This window comes from Phoenix dactylifera, chromosome 2, assembly GCF_009389715.1.
Source record: "Phoenix dactylifera cultivar Barhee BC4 chromosome 2, palm_55x_up_171113_PBpolish2nd_filt_p, whole genome shotgun sequence".
Lineage (NCBI taxonomy): Eukaryota > Viridiplantae > Streptophyta > Magnoliopsida > Arecales > Arecaceae > Phoenix > Phoenix dactylifera.
This window is the reverse complement of record NC_052393.1, coordinates 19,478,657-19,494,948: the sequence shown is the minus strand read 5'-3', so window position 1 is coordinate 19,494,948 and position 16,292 is coordinate 19,478,657. Positions and strand designations below refer to the sequence as shown.

Below are 16,292 nucleotides of genomic sequence, written 5' to 3'. Positions count from 1 at the left end.
CTCAGGGATGCCGAGACCCGGTACTCTAAATTGGAGAAGACAATTTTTGCCCTTGTCATCTCGGCTCGGAGACTCCGGCTTTATTTTCAAGCACATACAATAGTCATACTGACCGACCAGCCTATGAAGCAAATATTGCAAAGGTCAGATTGTGCGGGGACGATCGCCAAGTGGGCGGTCGAGCTCGGAGAGTTCGACCTCGAATATCAGCCCAGGCCGGCCATTAAAGCTCAAATACTCGCCGAGTTCCTCGTGGAGTGCACCTTGCCAGATGACCCCGAGCTACCGTCTGCACCTATGGAGGCAGCCCCGAGGCTACCATGGGTCCTATATTCGGACGGGTCCTCAACTTCGGGGGGTAGCGGAGCTGGACTCATCCTCACCAGCCCGGACGGAGTGGTGGCCGAACAAGCCTTGCGCCTCGAGTTCCCGGCCTCAAACAATGAGGCAGAGTACAAGGCGCTCATTGCTGGGCTCAAATTGGCGAAGGAACTGAAAGTGGAAGACCTGAAGGCCTTCAGCGATTCCCAGCTGATAGTGAGCCAGATCCAGGGAGACTTTGAAGCAAAAGAGCCATCAATGCAAAAATATCTCCAAAAAGTGCGGGAACTTACATCGGTCTTGGGCTCTTTCAGCATCCGGCACATTCCCAGAGCGGAGAATCTCAGGGCAGACCGGTTGTCCAAACTGGCAACCTCCCGCATGAGCGAGCTTTCTAAGGAGACAACGCTCGAGTATCTTCAGACACCCAGCACGGAGGAATCCGAACCTACCATGTGCATCGACTTTGAGCCGAGCTGGATCGACGGGTTCATCCGCTATCTCCAGGACGGAACCCTCCCCCATGATGAGACAGAGGCTCGCCAGATCAAGCGCCAAGCTTCCCGGTATGTCCTATATGAAAACAAGCTCTACCGTCGATCATTCACTTCTCCTCTTCTCAGATGTCTCTGCCCCTCTGAGGCGGACTACGCCCTCCGAGAAGTCCATGAAGGAATTTGAGGAAATCACCTAGGAGGTCGGGCGTTAGCCTATAAGATCCTGCGGCAAGGATATTACTGGCCCACGCTCCAGAAGGACGCGATGGACTTCGTTCGGAAGTGCGACCGGTGCCAACGGAACGCCAACATCCAACGCCGACCTTCGGCCCTGTTAACTTCAATCAACGCCCCTGGCCGTTTGCCCAGTGGGGGATCGACATTCTGGGGCCCTTTCCTTTGGCCACCGGGCAAAGAAAATTTTTGGTCGTCTCCATCGACTACTTCACCAAATGGGTTGAAGCTGAACCTGTGGCCCGGATCACCGAGCAAAAGATGTGGGACTTCGTGTGGAAGTCCATAATTTGCAGATTCGGACTCCTCTGTATCCTTATATCTGACAATGGCCGGCAGTTCGACAATGTCCACTTCAGAGAATTTTGCTCCGAGCTCGGCATTGACCACCGCTTCACCTCGGTCGCCCATCCCCAGACAAATGGAAAAACTGAGGTAACAAATCGTACCATTTTGCAGGGACTCAAGGCTAGGCTTGATCGATCCAAAGGACAGTGGGTCGAGGACTTGTACAATGTCCTCTGGGCATACCGAACTACGTTCCGATTGCCCACAGGAGAGACCCCCTTCAACCTAACATATGGCACAGAGGCTGTCATCCCGCTGGAAATCGGCCTCCCTTCTTCAAGGGTGGAGCAATATGACCTCGACTCCAACTCTTCCCGACTCAGAAATAACCTGGATCTCGTTGAAGAGACACGAGAGGTCGCCCGGGTCCGCATGGCAAGGTACCAACAGAAGACGGCCCAATACTATAATTCCAGAGTCAAGCCCAAGCTCTTCAAAGTGGGGGACCTCGTCCTCAGAAGAGCCGAGGCTTCTCAGCCAACTGAGTAGGGAAAGCTCGCCCCAAACTGGGAAGGGCCATATCAAATCGCCCGAGTACAACGACCCGGGGTATACAAGTTGAAATCTCTCGAAGGGACTCCAATTCCGCGGAGCTGGAACTCCGAGAATCTACGGATGTATTACCAATGAAACCCCTAGGGGTTCTGGGCAATCAGGAACATGGACTCAATCTCCTCTTTACAATGATTCGTCTCTTTTCAATAATCATGACTCTCTTCTAATGTTGGGTCGTTTGTGATCCTCAGATTCCTCGACTAAAGTCGGGATGCCCCGAGGTTTGACTGTAGAGTCCCAAACTCCCTCGACCCCGGAAAGTGTCGCAGGACGACAGAGCATCGATTTGACGCAAGATTCCTCGACTAAGGTCGGGATGCCCCGAGGGTCGACCGTAGAGTCCCAAACTCCCTCGACCTCAGAAAGCGTCGCAGGTCGATAGAGCGTTTCCAGACCCATCGGCCTGACGCACGATTCCTCGACTAAGGTCGGGATGCCCCGAGGTTCGACCGTAGAGTCCCAAACTCCCTCGACCTCGGGATGTATCGCAGGTCGACAGAGCGTTCCCAGACCCATCGACCTGACGCACGATTCCTCGACTAAGGTCGAGATGCCCCGAGGGTCGACCGTAGAGTCCCAAACTCCCTCGACCTCGGGAAGCGTCGTAGGTCAATAGAGCGTTCCCAGACCCATCGGCCTGACGCACGATTCCTCGACTAAGGTCGGGATGCCCCGAGGTTCGACCGTAGAGTCCCAAACTCCCTCGACCTCGGAATGTATCGCAGGTCGACAGAGCGTTCTCAGACCCATCGACCTGACGCATGATTCCTCGACTAAGGTCGAGATGCCTCGAGGGTCGACCGTAGAGTCTCAAACTTTCTCGACCTCGGGAAGCGTCGCAGGTCGATAGAGCGTTCCCAGACCCATCGACCTGACGCACGATTCCTCGACTAAGGTCGGGATGCCCTGAGGTTCGACCGTAGAGTCCCAAACTCCCTCGACCTCGGGATGTATCACAGGTCGATAGAGCGTTCCCAGACCCATCGACCTGACGCACGATTCCTCGACTAAGGTCGGGATGCCCCGAGGTTCGACCGTAGAGTCCCAAACTCCCTCGACCTCGGGATGTATCGCAGGTCGATAGAGCGTTCCCAGACCCATCGACCTGACGCAAGATTCCTCGACTAAGATCGGGATGCCCCGAGGGCCGACCATAGAGCCCCAAACTCCCTCGACCTCGAGAAGAGTCGCAGATTAATAGAGCATTCCCAAACCTCTTCAACCTCGGCGGGCACCACCGGGCCCATGAGAAGCCCGAGTTCTCCGAAAGTCAAAGAATGACTCCGAAGGTCGGCAAGAAAACAAGGCCGCCCACTTCGCTACGAGGAGCGCAGTTTGGGAAATACAGAAGGTACATCCTGCCTGACGCTTGCCTCGTTATATTTATCCACGTATTGCCAGCCACATTCTGATTAAAATCGGGACCTTATTCTGGCCAAGGTTGCATTGCTCCTATAAGTCGGTTTAGTCCACTGACCTCATGCATGCTCCGCCTGCCGATAACCTCCTCGACAACTTATGGGAACCCACAGGCATAAGGGCCTAATTCGGCCCCCATACACGGACTCCAACGTCGATCTATGAAGATAACCTCGACCGTGGGCGTGCTGATCGAGCTCAAGAAGGCCGAGGTATTCTCCGCAGGTTCCGACCCTGCTCGCCGAAACCTCGGCAGGATCCGAGGGCGATAACTATGAAAGCCCTGGCGACAGTTTGATCATCGGCTCATGCTTTCCTTTCGGAGGACAGCGCTAACCCTTTTATAAACCTACGGTCCGAAAGCCGAGCTCGAAAAGCTCAGCTAGACCCCCGGGTAGCGGCCTATGCAAATCTAGCACGACCCCACTGGGTGGCCAGAGGCCCGAGCCCGGTGCCTCAGGAATCTAAGAACTAAATATGGCGACCTCTGCGATCTTCGGATCCGAGCTACAAGACCTGGTGAAATTTCCTAAAATCTAAGCTCGGGCCCCCCCCTAGTTAACGTAATCGGAGTTCGAACACTCAAATAAGTTGGAGGAAAGAAAGGCAAAACATGGCCGAAAAACATGTCTTTATCAACAAGCAGCCCGAAGGATCGAATACAAAGTCGAGAGTCGGCAGAAGCACCGACCTCGTTTATAAGCAAAAAAGACAAAAGGGAAGGAAAATAAACGCAGAGAGGTGAAAGAAAGAGCTTTCATTAATAAAACGCCCAGAGGCTAAGTACAAAGTTGGAGGTCGACCGTTTACAGAGTTGAAGGTCGACCTCGTTTACAATAAAAAGGAAAATATGAACCTAAGTCCTAAGGGGCGGCGGTCCCATCGGCACCACCCTCGGGGCTGTCTACGGCGACAACCGGAGGGCCTCCAGCGGGCGCAGGCTCGGGGTCTGCGGCAGGGGCCTCGGCGGGTGCCTCGGAAACGCCCTCGTTGGTTTCACGAGAGACGGGCTCCGCCGCCGCTGGCTCGACTGCGTCCGACTCGGCCGACTCTCCCTCAGAGGCCAGGGCGGCGGGAACGTCGTCAGAGTCGGAGCCACAACCCAGCCTCATCCTCAGACGGATCGTCGAAAGGTCAAACTGGGGGCATATCCGAGCCATCTGCCTTCAGAAGTTATTAAAGCCCCGGAGGAACCCGTCCACGGTCTCCTCCTCTAACATGTCGCGGAACTCCTCCGACTCCTTGAAGAGCTCCACGGCATTCTCGGCTCGCTCGAGCGCCTTCTTCTCCCGGGCCTCAAGCTGCCCGATCTTGAGGCGGAAGACCCCGCCCTCGTACTTGAGGCCCGCGATCTCGGACTGGGCCTCCCCCAGTCGCGCCTCCGAGGCGCGCAGGGCCGACTTGGCCAGCGAATGGGCGGCCCTTTCCTCCTCGAGCACTTCGACCATGGCTAGTCGCCCGGCCTCAGTGGCCTCCCTCCGTGCCTCGGACTCGGCCAGCGCCGCCTCCAACTCGGCAATTCTTTTCTTAGCCGGCTCCAATTGCCGGCTGAGCCGCCGAGTCTCTTCTTGACACCCTTGGGCAATGAACACCAGGGTGTCAACTTCGTGAATGTGCTGCAAGAGAAAAAGGGTAAAGAAATTATGATTTGAAAAACGTACAACGTGTTCGCCAATAGCCCAAGAAAAATTGGGAAAGTAGCTTACCCGAGCGGTATTGCGGTAGGTACCGTCGACGATCTCTTCCAGCGGCAAGTTCTGGAACTCGGCCCGGTCCGCTGGAAGCATTGCACGCCGAAACACGGCGCGTGCGACATCGGCGTCGTGGATGGCCGAGCTCCCCTCGAGGAGTGGGGATCCTGGCTCGCCCGACTCCTCCCTCTGGGCCCTTGAAGAGCTCGGCTCGTCCGAGCTAGGGACCTCGGGGCCTCTGGTCGGCTCAGGCCCTGGGCGCCGTAAATGGATTATGGTCGGCCCCCCCACCGGGCGACGGGGGCGGGACAGAGAGGGGCTGCTGGGCCCGCATCGCCGGCGGCCCGTGTCCACCCCTGGCCAGCTGCGGAGGCCCCCACCTCCGGGCCTCCCGTCCCGGCCGAGGTGGAAGCACCGACCGATCTCGACTTCTTCCGAGGCTGGGGAATAGCCCCTTCGGCCTCGGCCTCCCGCCTCTTCAGTCGAGAGAAGAGGGACGTGCTGCTGGTCGGCATGTGGAGGATGTCTGAAATGAAAAATTCTCCCAAGTGTCAAACCAATGTTAGTAAGAAGAGAAAACAGATAGAAACAAAGCAATGCGACTACTCTTACCCTCGGGGCGCGCCGAACTCAAGCCTACGCTCGCCAAGGCGCCCTCCCGTAGGAGCTCGGTTAGGTTGAACCCCTTCCCGAGGGCTCGTAGGGAGTCCAAGACCCTCAGCTCCCTCCCCGAGGGCTCGGAAAGCCTATTGAGAGCTTTTAACCGAGGGTGCCCCCACCTCGGGTTAAACCCCCATGGCACCTCGGACGCAAGAAAGAAAAATTTTACCTTCCAATTGTGAATAGAGGAAGGGGCACCCTGGAAGAGTGACATACCGCCTCGAAAGGCGAAGTATAGCCATCCCGCATCCGCCGGGTTTTTCTTTAATAAAAAACACCGGCGGAAAACACTCACCGAGGTCGGGATCCCGTGCGCAAGACACAAGGACAAGAACCCGATTATAGTCCTCCACGAGTTCGGAGCAAGCTGTGCTGGAACGAGTTAGTACTCTACCAGCAAGTTGTTCACGAACTCGTGAACAGGGAACCGCAGGCCGGCCCAGAGCGTCTCACGGTGGACCGCGATCCGACCTGGGGGCGGCCGCGTCACCCTATCCTCCGGCCCCGCGGTTTCAAGACGAAACCCGGGCTGGAAGAAGAACCGGGAGCGGATTAACTCCAACTCCTCCCCTGATAGACTCGACCCTACATCCTCTGGACCAGAACCCATTTTACAGAGAAATGAAATAAACTAGAGGTAAAGGGAGTAAAAAGGGGAGGAGGAAGTGGAACCCTAGCTAGCACAGGGTGGGAACCTACGGAAAAGTCACCGAAAATTGCTCCGGGCATCGTCGGCAAGGTTTGGTCGAAAGGCGGAGCGAGGGAGGAAATGGCAAAAACGAAAGGCAACCAAATAGAATTCTTAGGGCAGATTCGTGGGGTTTATATAGACCCCCCTGACGGCCCAGATCGGCGGGTTCGGTTCCCACCCCCTGTCTGGATTACGCCACGTGTCGGCCTTGGAAGCCGAAGCACTGCATTCACTCCGGATCAATAAGTCGGGTACAAAATCGAAGCGCCGTCCCATCGGATCCCACGGCCTCATCATGGGTCCGCAAAACCGGACCACCTTGAAAGACGCGCGGACGTCACCCCCGCTCCCCCCATTTAATAAGCCTCAGGGACACGTGGGGCGTCGATCTAACCTCCGCCTCCCCGAATCATTATCCCGCCAATACGAGATCAGAAACGTCTGACCTCGGATCAAGCCGCGTGTTCATTTTTGAGGCGCGAAACGGCGTACCCATTTAAGAATGGGACCTCGACCATGAGATCGAAGCGCCGCCCCATTGGGCCCAGGGACCCTCATCATGAGTTCGCCGTACGAAGCGATCTCGGAGATCCAAAAGGCGCTGTCCCCGTTGTAGCTGCTTCGGGATGCGTAAGGATGCAGACCCCGTTATAAGTTCGCCATCCAAAAAGCAACCTCGAAGTGCGGACGCAACCCCCTCCGACCTCAATAACTACAATGACAATTTCTACTTTCCGCGTCCGATCTTGCAAGCTGCTCGGACTCGGAAGTCGGGGGTAGTGTTGGGAGAATACAGTTTTCCCCCAGTAATATAGTAACCCCACCACTGGAGGGCCGGATGGCCGCCGACCTCGGACGACTGAGGTCGGCGTCCGACCTCAGAACCTCCGACCTGGAGAATTTCCGACCTCAAAGGTCTGTCCCTGTCGACCACCTACTACGGCCGAACCCCTCCAAAGTCCGGCCGAGGGCCATATCCTGCCACTGCCCCAGCAATTAATGCGCATGGCCTCTGCAGACCCCCGGTTCACTCAACAATTGATGCGCCTCTCCGGCCTGCTCAGTAATTAATGCGCACCTCCGGCTTACTCAATAATTAATGCGCCTCTCCGGCCTGCTTAGCAATTAATGCGCACCTCCGGCTTACTCAATAATTAATGCGCACCTCCGGCTTACTCAATAATTAATGCGCATGGCTCCTATTGTCTACGGACCCATGGCTCTCGACGGCAAATCAGCTCAGCGGAGTCCAATCAACCGTGATAAGTCTCTGATCTCGGCCTCACCTCCGACACCAATGCAATAATTCACTTGATCGCGTGCCAGCTCGGGTCGTACGACGGCCTCATTTCCGACATTAATGTAATGATTCGCCCGATCGTTTGCTAGTCCAAGCAACATGCTGAGCCGTACGACGGCCTCGCCCCATCACATCACAGGTACACCGACCCTCCTATAAAAGAGAACCTTCGCTTCTCAAAGGGAGGGACACAGAAAACTAAAAATATACTGTCTGTCTTCTTTCTCCTTTGAACACTGATTGCCCCCCTCTGACTTAAGCATCGGAGGGCCGGCGCCGGAAAACCCGGCCACCGGCTTTTCTGCAGGCATCCCGACGGAGGACGCCGCCCGCCGACGGACCACCACTCTCCTGCGCCCACCGACCGCTCCCTCTCCTCGACGGACGACCGCCCCCGGGTCCAATTTCCAGCAACATGGCCTAATTGCTTCCTGAGTAGTGGAAGTTGCACTATCAACATTTATATTTTGTGAAATTATTAGGAGGGTCCCAAATTTCCAATTTGCTTATTAAAAGCAAACCACAAATCCCAACTGCTCGTACATTTCATATCTAGCAAAAGTCCTTTAATGCATGGCACAAGATAGTGGATGGCCGGATGACCATGTTCATAAATTATCTTATTAATAAGGATACTAAAGACGGATTCGGTTGGTGATTAGAATTGAAATCAGAATAGATTAAAGTGATAGTCGAAATGATCATCTTTCCTGGCATGTTTGGTTCATGATTGGAATCAAAACTAGAATATAATTTGAACGCTACGAAAGAGTTATTATTGGATTTTGAAGAATTGGGATATCCCATTCCCTCGGAATTGGAATAAGAATATAACTTTTTCTCACCAAATAAATGAAATGAGGGCCATTTATTTTCATTTTTGTTTCATAACCAAACTCCTAACTAAGGGTAACCTAGTTTTCTACTATATACTCACTCTACCTTTTTGGAATGTTCTCCAACCAGAATTGAACTTGATCTATTAGTCGTGGCAAGTGACGATGGAATCCAAGTACATGCATGGCTGTCAGCAATTGACGGTTATACGGCCACTCCTGCAACACCAAGCATTAGTCTCCCTTTTGGTCCCTTTTCAGCGTCCCATACCACAAATTCTCGCTTGAGTCCCAGGATTCGTTTCCTCGGAATATCCGGCCGGCAATCGGCTCCTGCCACGCGGCCACACCGCTGGCGTTTCCCGCCATTCTCCCCATTCCCGCCAAAATGGAACGTTACGGCGCTCTCCCTCCCTTTCCCCTTTTATTCACCCTCATTCACCTTTCCGCCGCTCGAATCTATCGCTCCCTTCTTCCCCATTCCTCTCCTCCTCCATCTCCATGGAATCCCTTACCACATCCGAGCTCTCGACCTCTACTGATAAGAAGCCCTCCTCATCTCCTTGCTCTCCGATCAAATCCCTCCCGCCGGCGGCCGCCGCCCTGTCGCCCTCCAAGGCTGCCCCTCCCGACCAGATCTGGACGCCGGAGAAGCCGGTGCAGCTTCTGCAGCGGGCCAGGAACCGGAGCGTGGCCTTGTCGGTGAAGGAGGTGAAGAACGTCGCCCTTGGCCTTCAGAGATCCGCGGGTCGGTCCGATCTCCTTCGATCCGATGGTGATCTCCTGTCCATTGAGGAGCATCTGGGGGCCGGCTCAGGGGTTGGTTCGATTTCTAAACCATCGAAGGCTAAAACCCATGTCAAACTTTCAGAAAAGTAAGTCCTCCGCTCTTGGAATCTAGGGTTTGTTGAGATGGTTTATGGATCAGTGATTAATATATAGCAAAAGAAAAGATCTTCCTTTTATTATATTATTAAGTCAGTTTAAATGGACATTTGGGATTTGGGATGATTATGTATAAATTTTGATTTTTCTCTCTCTCTCCAAAAAGAAAGGAAAAAAGTTCTGATCTTTCTCCCTATGATCGATAATGATCTGTTGCAAAAATTCATTTTTTCCCCCGGAGAAAAGGCATAAATGTAAGATTCAACTTTTTTATTTTGTTACAATCATTTTTTTTTATTTGCGGCCTCTTATGACCCCTTTTTAATATATGATTTGGTTATTTAACAGGTTTTTTGAACTATCGTTTGATTACTTTGCTGACTTTTTCCTTTTTTTCTTGATTTTTTTTAAAATTTGAAGTCCTTCATGACCCCTCAATCTGTTTAAAATTGTGTTGATTTATTCGAATTTATAGTTCCTGCTCTAAAGTTAAATTAATTTGTTGGCGATCAGATATGAGATATTGTGTGAGTTCTTTAATTGCATGGAGAGCTCAATTCGATTGCTCCGACTGAAAGGAACCATGTCAACATTTTCCAACATCTGCACCAGTATTCAGCATTTGACCGAGCGGTACTCCTTTCTTCTTTTCAATTTACCATGTTCTGTTAACTTTTACCTTCTTGCTCAGTTATTAAGCGAATTGGGTATCTAAGAATTCTCTGTTTTAGTGATTGAAATTTCTCTAATCTCTATATTCAGGAGATTTACTTATGGGCATTTAGCACAACTAAAGTACATAATGCCTGAAGCCGTTTTGATCAAGAAAGTGCTTTCCCATGATGAGACTACTTGCTGTATGAAGCCAGAGCTTCAAGTTACTCTCCAGGTAGAGGCAATAGCTAACAGTGTGAAGCAGAAAGATGACAGCGGATACTCAATCATGAGAAAAATTTTCAGAGAAAGGCTTGTGGAGTTTTTCAAAGGACACCCAGAGGTACGAAATTTTTTTTAAGCTATACTAATTACAACTTTAACGGGTTTTATAAAAAAAAAACAAAAGAAAAAGAGTGTCATGTCTGAAGCTACATATTTGTAGTATAAGATCTCTGAATGTCTTCAGTTGACTTAGAATTAAAGTTCTGTTCCTTTGTCATTTTATTCAGCTGCACTTGGGATTCAGGTTTAAAAGATTTTGATTTGCGAATTTTATGATCTTTTTGGGACTTCTAAAAATTGAGGGTTGTAACCTTTTGCGATTATTTAATATTTTATCATTAATACATATTTTCTAGTTAATTTTGATTTTGTATTATTTGTTCTGTGGTGGAAGGACACTGTTAACTGCTTCTTTTGCCTACCAGGGAGATGATATTCCGGAGGAACAACTGCCACATCCATTCAGTCAAGCAAAGCAAACCATACTTCCACAAGTTGCCAGAGGCTCCAGCAATTCAACAATTCTGGAACCTTCATCAAGCACACCTTCCCAGCAGCAATTTGCAGTGCTCTCTCACATATCTGGATCTTTTCAAAGGCGGTTCTCTCAAAAAATTCCCATACCTGATGCAGAGAAAACATCTCTCATAAGCTTTAACAAGCCTTCTCTTAAGGATGATTCTCCTGTCTTTGTTGCTCCATCTCCTATAAAATTCTCTTCGAAGCCACCTGTATATAAGAAGTCCTTGATTAGTTCCCCCATTTTATTAGCTTTATCTGGCAACAATGGAACTGACAAAGAGGACGCTGAAAAATTGAAGCCTGATAACTGTTCTTCAAAGGATTTAAATAATTTAGAGGGAACTCCTGCAAAACTTATTTCTACTCCAGCCAGGCTGATGACTACTACACCGGAAATTCAAACATCAAAGAGATCTCGCCCAGCCATGGGTTATGACACCCCACCACCGAAGAAGTCAGTGAAACGATCAGCCCGCACCAAGTTATTTACAACTCCAACAAAGAATACAAAAGCAGTAGATGAGGATAATGGAAGCAGACGTTTGTCACTTGATGATGATGTCCTCAGTTTTCTGCCAGAGACTCTATTGCAATCTGTAAGCCTTTTTCTATCATTCACAATTGAATTTATATCTTGAGATGCTTAAAAACTTCTTGAAAGAGATTTATATACACTTAGTAGACCATGATCTTTATGATCTTGTTTTCAATTGTCTTCATAATATGTAGAGTGTGTGTGTGTGTGGGTGCATATTTTCATGTAGATGATTTTTTCTTCTTTTACTCCTTGCACTTCTTTGAAATTGACTTGATTCATTCGTTATGTATAGTTAGTTTTGTTTTGGTCAAAGTCCCTCTTTCATTTGCTACTCCACACTTTATGTTTGCGTTTAGCAACACAGTTTGTCTCTTTAACAGACAGAGTGGGTTTTCAGGTAAAACTTGTTGGACGGCCTGATTTATTAATTTTTTTTAAATGTCTGACAGCATCTCTTTGTTTCATATATATATATATATATATATATATATATATATATATATATATATATATATGTATGTATGTATGTATGTATGTATGTATGTATGTATGTATATACGTACGAACATACATATGCACATTCTTACGTGCATATGTATGTTCGTACGTATATATGTACATATGAATGTACATACATACATACATACATACATACATACATACATACATACATATATATATATATATATATATATATATATATATATATATATATATATATATATATATATATATGGGGATTGATAACCTACTCTCTATTATGGTAGGTTATCAATCTACCCATTTTTTCGTAGACAAAAAATACCCTTACTTTTTATAACTCTTAAGGGTATTTATGTCTTTTTACAATCCCACATTAATTCACCCTCTCAACCCCCCCAATTAATACTCTCTCCCTCTCTCTCTTTCTCTCTCCGGTGTATATATGTGTGTGTGTATGTATGTATGTATGTATATATGTATACATGTACATTTATATATATATATATATGCATATACGTACGTATATATACATACATATATCTATCTATATATACATACATCTATATGTATATGTATATATATGTACATACATATACATCTATATATGTATGTATATACATACATATACATCTATATGTATGTATATGAGAGAGAGAGATAATTAATTGGGGGGTTGAGAGGGTGAGTTAATGTGAGATTGTAAAAAGACATAAAATACCCTTAAGAGTTATAAAAAGTAAGGGTATCTTTTGTCCAATGAAAAATGGGTAGATTGATAACCTACCATAACAGAGAGTAGGTTATCAATCCATATATATATATATATATATATACATATATACATGCATGCATGCATGCATGTGTGTGTGTATATATCTATATATGTATATATATGTATGTATGTATGTGTATGTATGTATGTATGTATGTATATGTAGGTCTGTATATATGTATGTATGTATGTATGTATGTATGCAGGTGAATTGATTCAAATATATCTCTTTGCATGGTTCTCCAAAATTATAGGAAATTATGTTTATTTAAGTGCATGAATATGTGACCGATGTCTTAATTTGCTAACTTCCTCTGGATCATTGTAGCCTATGAACTTATAATTAATGCACTATATCTGTGCTAGGATGAAGTTTTAACCTAATAGCTCTTTGCAGATAAGGGAGAAGGAGAAGAGAGCACTGGAGGAGAAAGAGGCTGGTGTTGCCAATGCAATGAGACGACAAAAATTAATAGCATGCTTGCCCAATATTTTTGACGGGATTTTGCTTATATTTCAGTCAGCTAACCGATCTGTGATGACGAAGCAAGAGCTTATTTACAAGATAATTGCAAGTCATTGTAAAATAGCAGATAGAGGTATTGCCAAATAAGATTGTTTTAAATATCTCATAAGTAATAATCTATCTAAGTAAATCTGAAAATAAATAATTCTGCATTTGCAGGTGAAGTTGAAGAACAGTTGGAATTGTTGCTAGAACTAGTTCCAGATTGGATCTCGGAAAAGAAAGCATCCAGTGGAGACATTCTTTGTTGGTGAGTTCATGAATGCTTAGATATGTTTTTATTTTTTTTATTTTTTTGCTCTGCATTATATGCTTTTTATAGAAGCAGGTGATCCAGTTTGCCATTAGTAAGCATTTCGTTGAGGCTATCAAAATTGATAACCAAGTTCAGATGACTTACTGAAAGAATTTGCTTCACTCATTGAAGATACTTTTGAAAAGTAATTTGTGTAAAGATTCTCAGCCATTCCAAACCAAGGCTGATTGATCTCATTGATTTTGTTTTCTTCAGTGTCAACAAGATAACTAGTCCAGAAGAGATTCGACAAAGACTAGCAGAAGTTCAGTAAGAAGGTGCACCTGAAATCCAGTAGATCATGAGGCCTTCATTAGCATAGACCAATTTACTTTTAAATGCACTGCAAGGAGCGAAAGGACTTTCGAAAGAGCTTCCAGTCATATGCTACCTGAAAAATTCGTGCAATGCTCACTAACAGTGGTGTTGATGATGGCTCTCCTCTCCGACAAATTGGGTGTTATGTGTATTTTTTTTTTTTGCTCATTATAGTACTGAGAGCAAGCTTTAGGGAAAGCTAGCTTGGTACTAGACTACTAGTGCTTAATTGCTGCAGAAATACTCATCTTACATTTGTACCTCTTCACCATTGTTTTGTAAAGAGTTCCTGCTTCAATGGAAAATTATTTTTGAAAATTTTGTTTCATGGGAAGATTAATTCTACAAAAACCTTACTGTTGTATCTATGATCCTACCATTTCAGCCCAAGATGATCAAATAGACTGTTGTATCTGTGATCCTACTGTTTCATCCCAAGATGATCACCTGAATGGATTATTAACATTCAAACCAATATTTGTCATTATGTATTTAAATAGTACATCTCTTTCTGGATGGCTTTCTGTTTACATGTATTCCTTGCCAACATCTCTTAGCTATGAGATAATTTGTCTGCCTTTGCAGCACTTAGATATCATGGTACAGTTCCAGACTTCCAGGTAACCTTGTGTGCAGGACACTTTTTGGCTCAGTTCCAGCTAACTTTGCGTATGGCGACACACTTCATGGTTGCACAGGTGTTTCTTGGCACTTCAGTTCCAATATTTTCTATCTGCATGTGGGCGAACTCAAAATTTCAGATCTTAGCTGATTCTTTGTCTTCTCCACTTGAGACTTTTCTTGCATTTTCTTTTTCAGGAGAAAGAAACGTCTAATTTTTTAGGCTATTATCTTCCATGATCCATGAATTCTATTGAATTTTGCATTAACCCTGCTTCATATACGTATGTGGTGCTTGGGCCTTATACTTTTGACATTCTTTCTTGGATTTTTTCGTTATCTCAAGAGGTGTCTAGAAACATAACACGGGAACCTTCATTCTTGTAGATCGATTATATTCGTGAATCGTGTAAGAGAACATAAGCAGTGCATGGAGACGGATCTTGCTGGTCCCAGCATTTCTGCCTAAATTATCTGATACTAAGATATCCATCATCCAGTAAAATGTCGCCTTTTTTATGTTTTTCTAATCATGCGAACTGAAGAGATTTGAAGAAGATGTATTGAATTTACTGTAGCTGATACATTCCTAGAAATTACTGGCACGGCACTGAAACTATGCTGATACAGTGAAATATTCAGAAGACAGTGAACTGGGAGAAGAGTTTGAATATCATCTTATTCATTACATTAAGACTTTACAATGTATGTATTTATAGCTAATTATCCAAAGTTCAACTGTTGATTAACTGGAAACAGTTACAACAGTTTGAAATGAACCGAATTCAGTTGGGATAAACTGAATTCAGATCCTGCTAGAAGCTTATAGATCTTTCGAAAAGCTTCTGGAATAACTGGCAGCTTACACCCCCCTTCAAGCTGAAGGTAGGGAAGAGACCTGCAGCTTGGAACAGAGGAGCGAATGCCTTCTAGCAGTGAGAGATTTGGTGAAAATATCTGCCGTTTGATCAGCACTAGAGACATGAGCAATATGAAGTTCTTTGGAAAGCACCTTCTCCCTGATAAAATGATAGTCGACTTCGATATGCTTCGTTCTTGCATGAAATACAGGATTTGAAGCAAGAGCAATGGCAGAAATGTTGTCACAATAAATCTCAGTAGGTGTATCAATTGAAATTCCAAGCTCACGAAGTAGTCGACGTAGCCAAATTAACTCAGAAGCAGCGAGAGCCAAGGCCCTGTACTCAGCCTCAGTAGACGAGCGAGCAACAGTCGGCTGTTTCTTGGCACACCAAGAAATCAAATTAGAGCCCAAAAAGATACAAAAACCGGAGGTAGAACGACGATCAATTGAATCGCCAGCCCAGTCTGAATCACAAAATGCAGAGAGAACCAGAGGACCAGACTGAAAATGAAGAGAATGATGCAAGGTTCCTTTAATATACCGAAGCACCCTCTTTAGCAGCTGAAAATGAGAGATCTTTGGAGAATGCATGAACTGGCATAGGTAATTGACAGCATAGGAAATGTCAGGACGTGTGACTGTTAAATATTGAAGAGAACCTGCCAAACTTCGATACAACTCAGGGGAATGAAACAGAACATCAGGCTGACAGAAGGCTTCAAGCTTAAGTGGCAGCGGAGAAGAAACTGGCTTGCAAGTCAGCATCCCAGCCCGGTTTAATAAAGCAGTTGCATAGGTAGCCTGACTAAGATAAACACCATTAGCAGTAAAGGTTGTTGTGATGCCCAGGAAATGAGAACAGGAACCAAGATCTTTCATTTTGAATCTACCTTGCAGCTGAAGAAAAAGAGAAGACATAGCACTGGTATTGTTACCAGTAAGCAGAATATCATCGACATAAACCAAGAGATATAGA

The 16,292-nt window shown here is 46.7% G+C and overlaps 1 protein-coding gene across 1 annotated transcript; it reads left to right on the top strand.

The window, feature by feature from the left end:
* The first annotated feature begins 8,852 nt into the window (after positions 1-8,852).
* On the top strand, positions 8,853-14,164 carry LOC103719453 (CDT1-like protein a, chloroplastic). The gene is made up of 7 exons (XM_017845803.3): positions 8,853-9,427; positions 9,951-10,070; positions 10,200-10,434; positions 10,802-11,494; positions 13,089-13,290; positions 13,377-13,467; positions 13,729-14,164. The coding sequence occupies exons 1-7, from the start codon at positions 9,054-9,056 to the stop codon at positions 13,784-13,786; spliced, it is 1,773 nt and encodes a 590-aa protein (XP_017701292.2). The 5' UTR covers positions 8,853-9,053; the 3' UTR covers positions 13,787-14,164.
* The last annotated feature ends 2,128 nt before the right edge of the window (positions 14,165-16,292 follow it).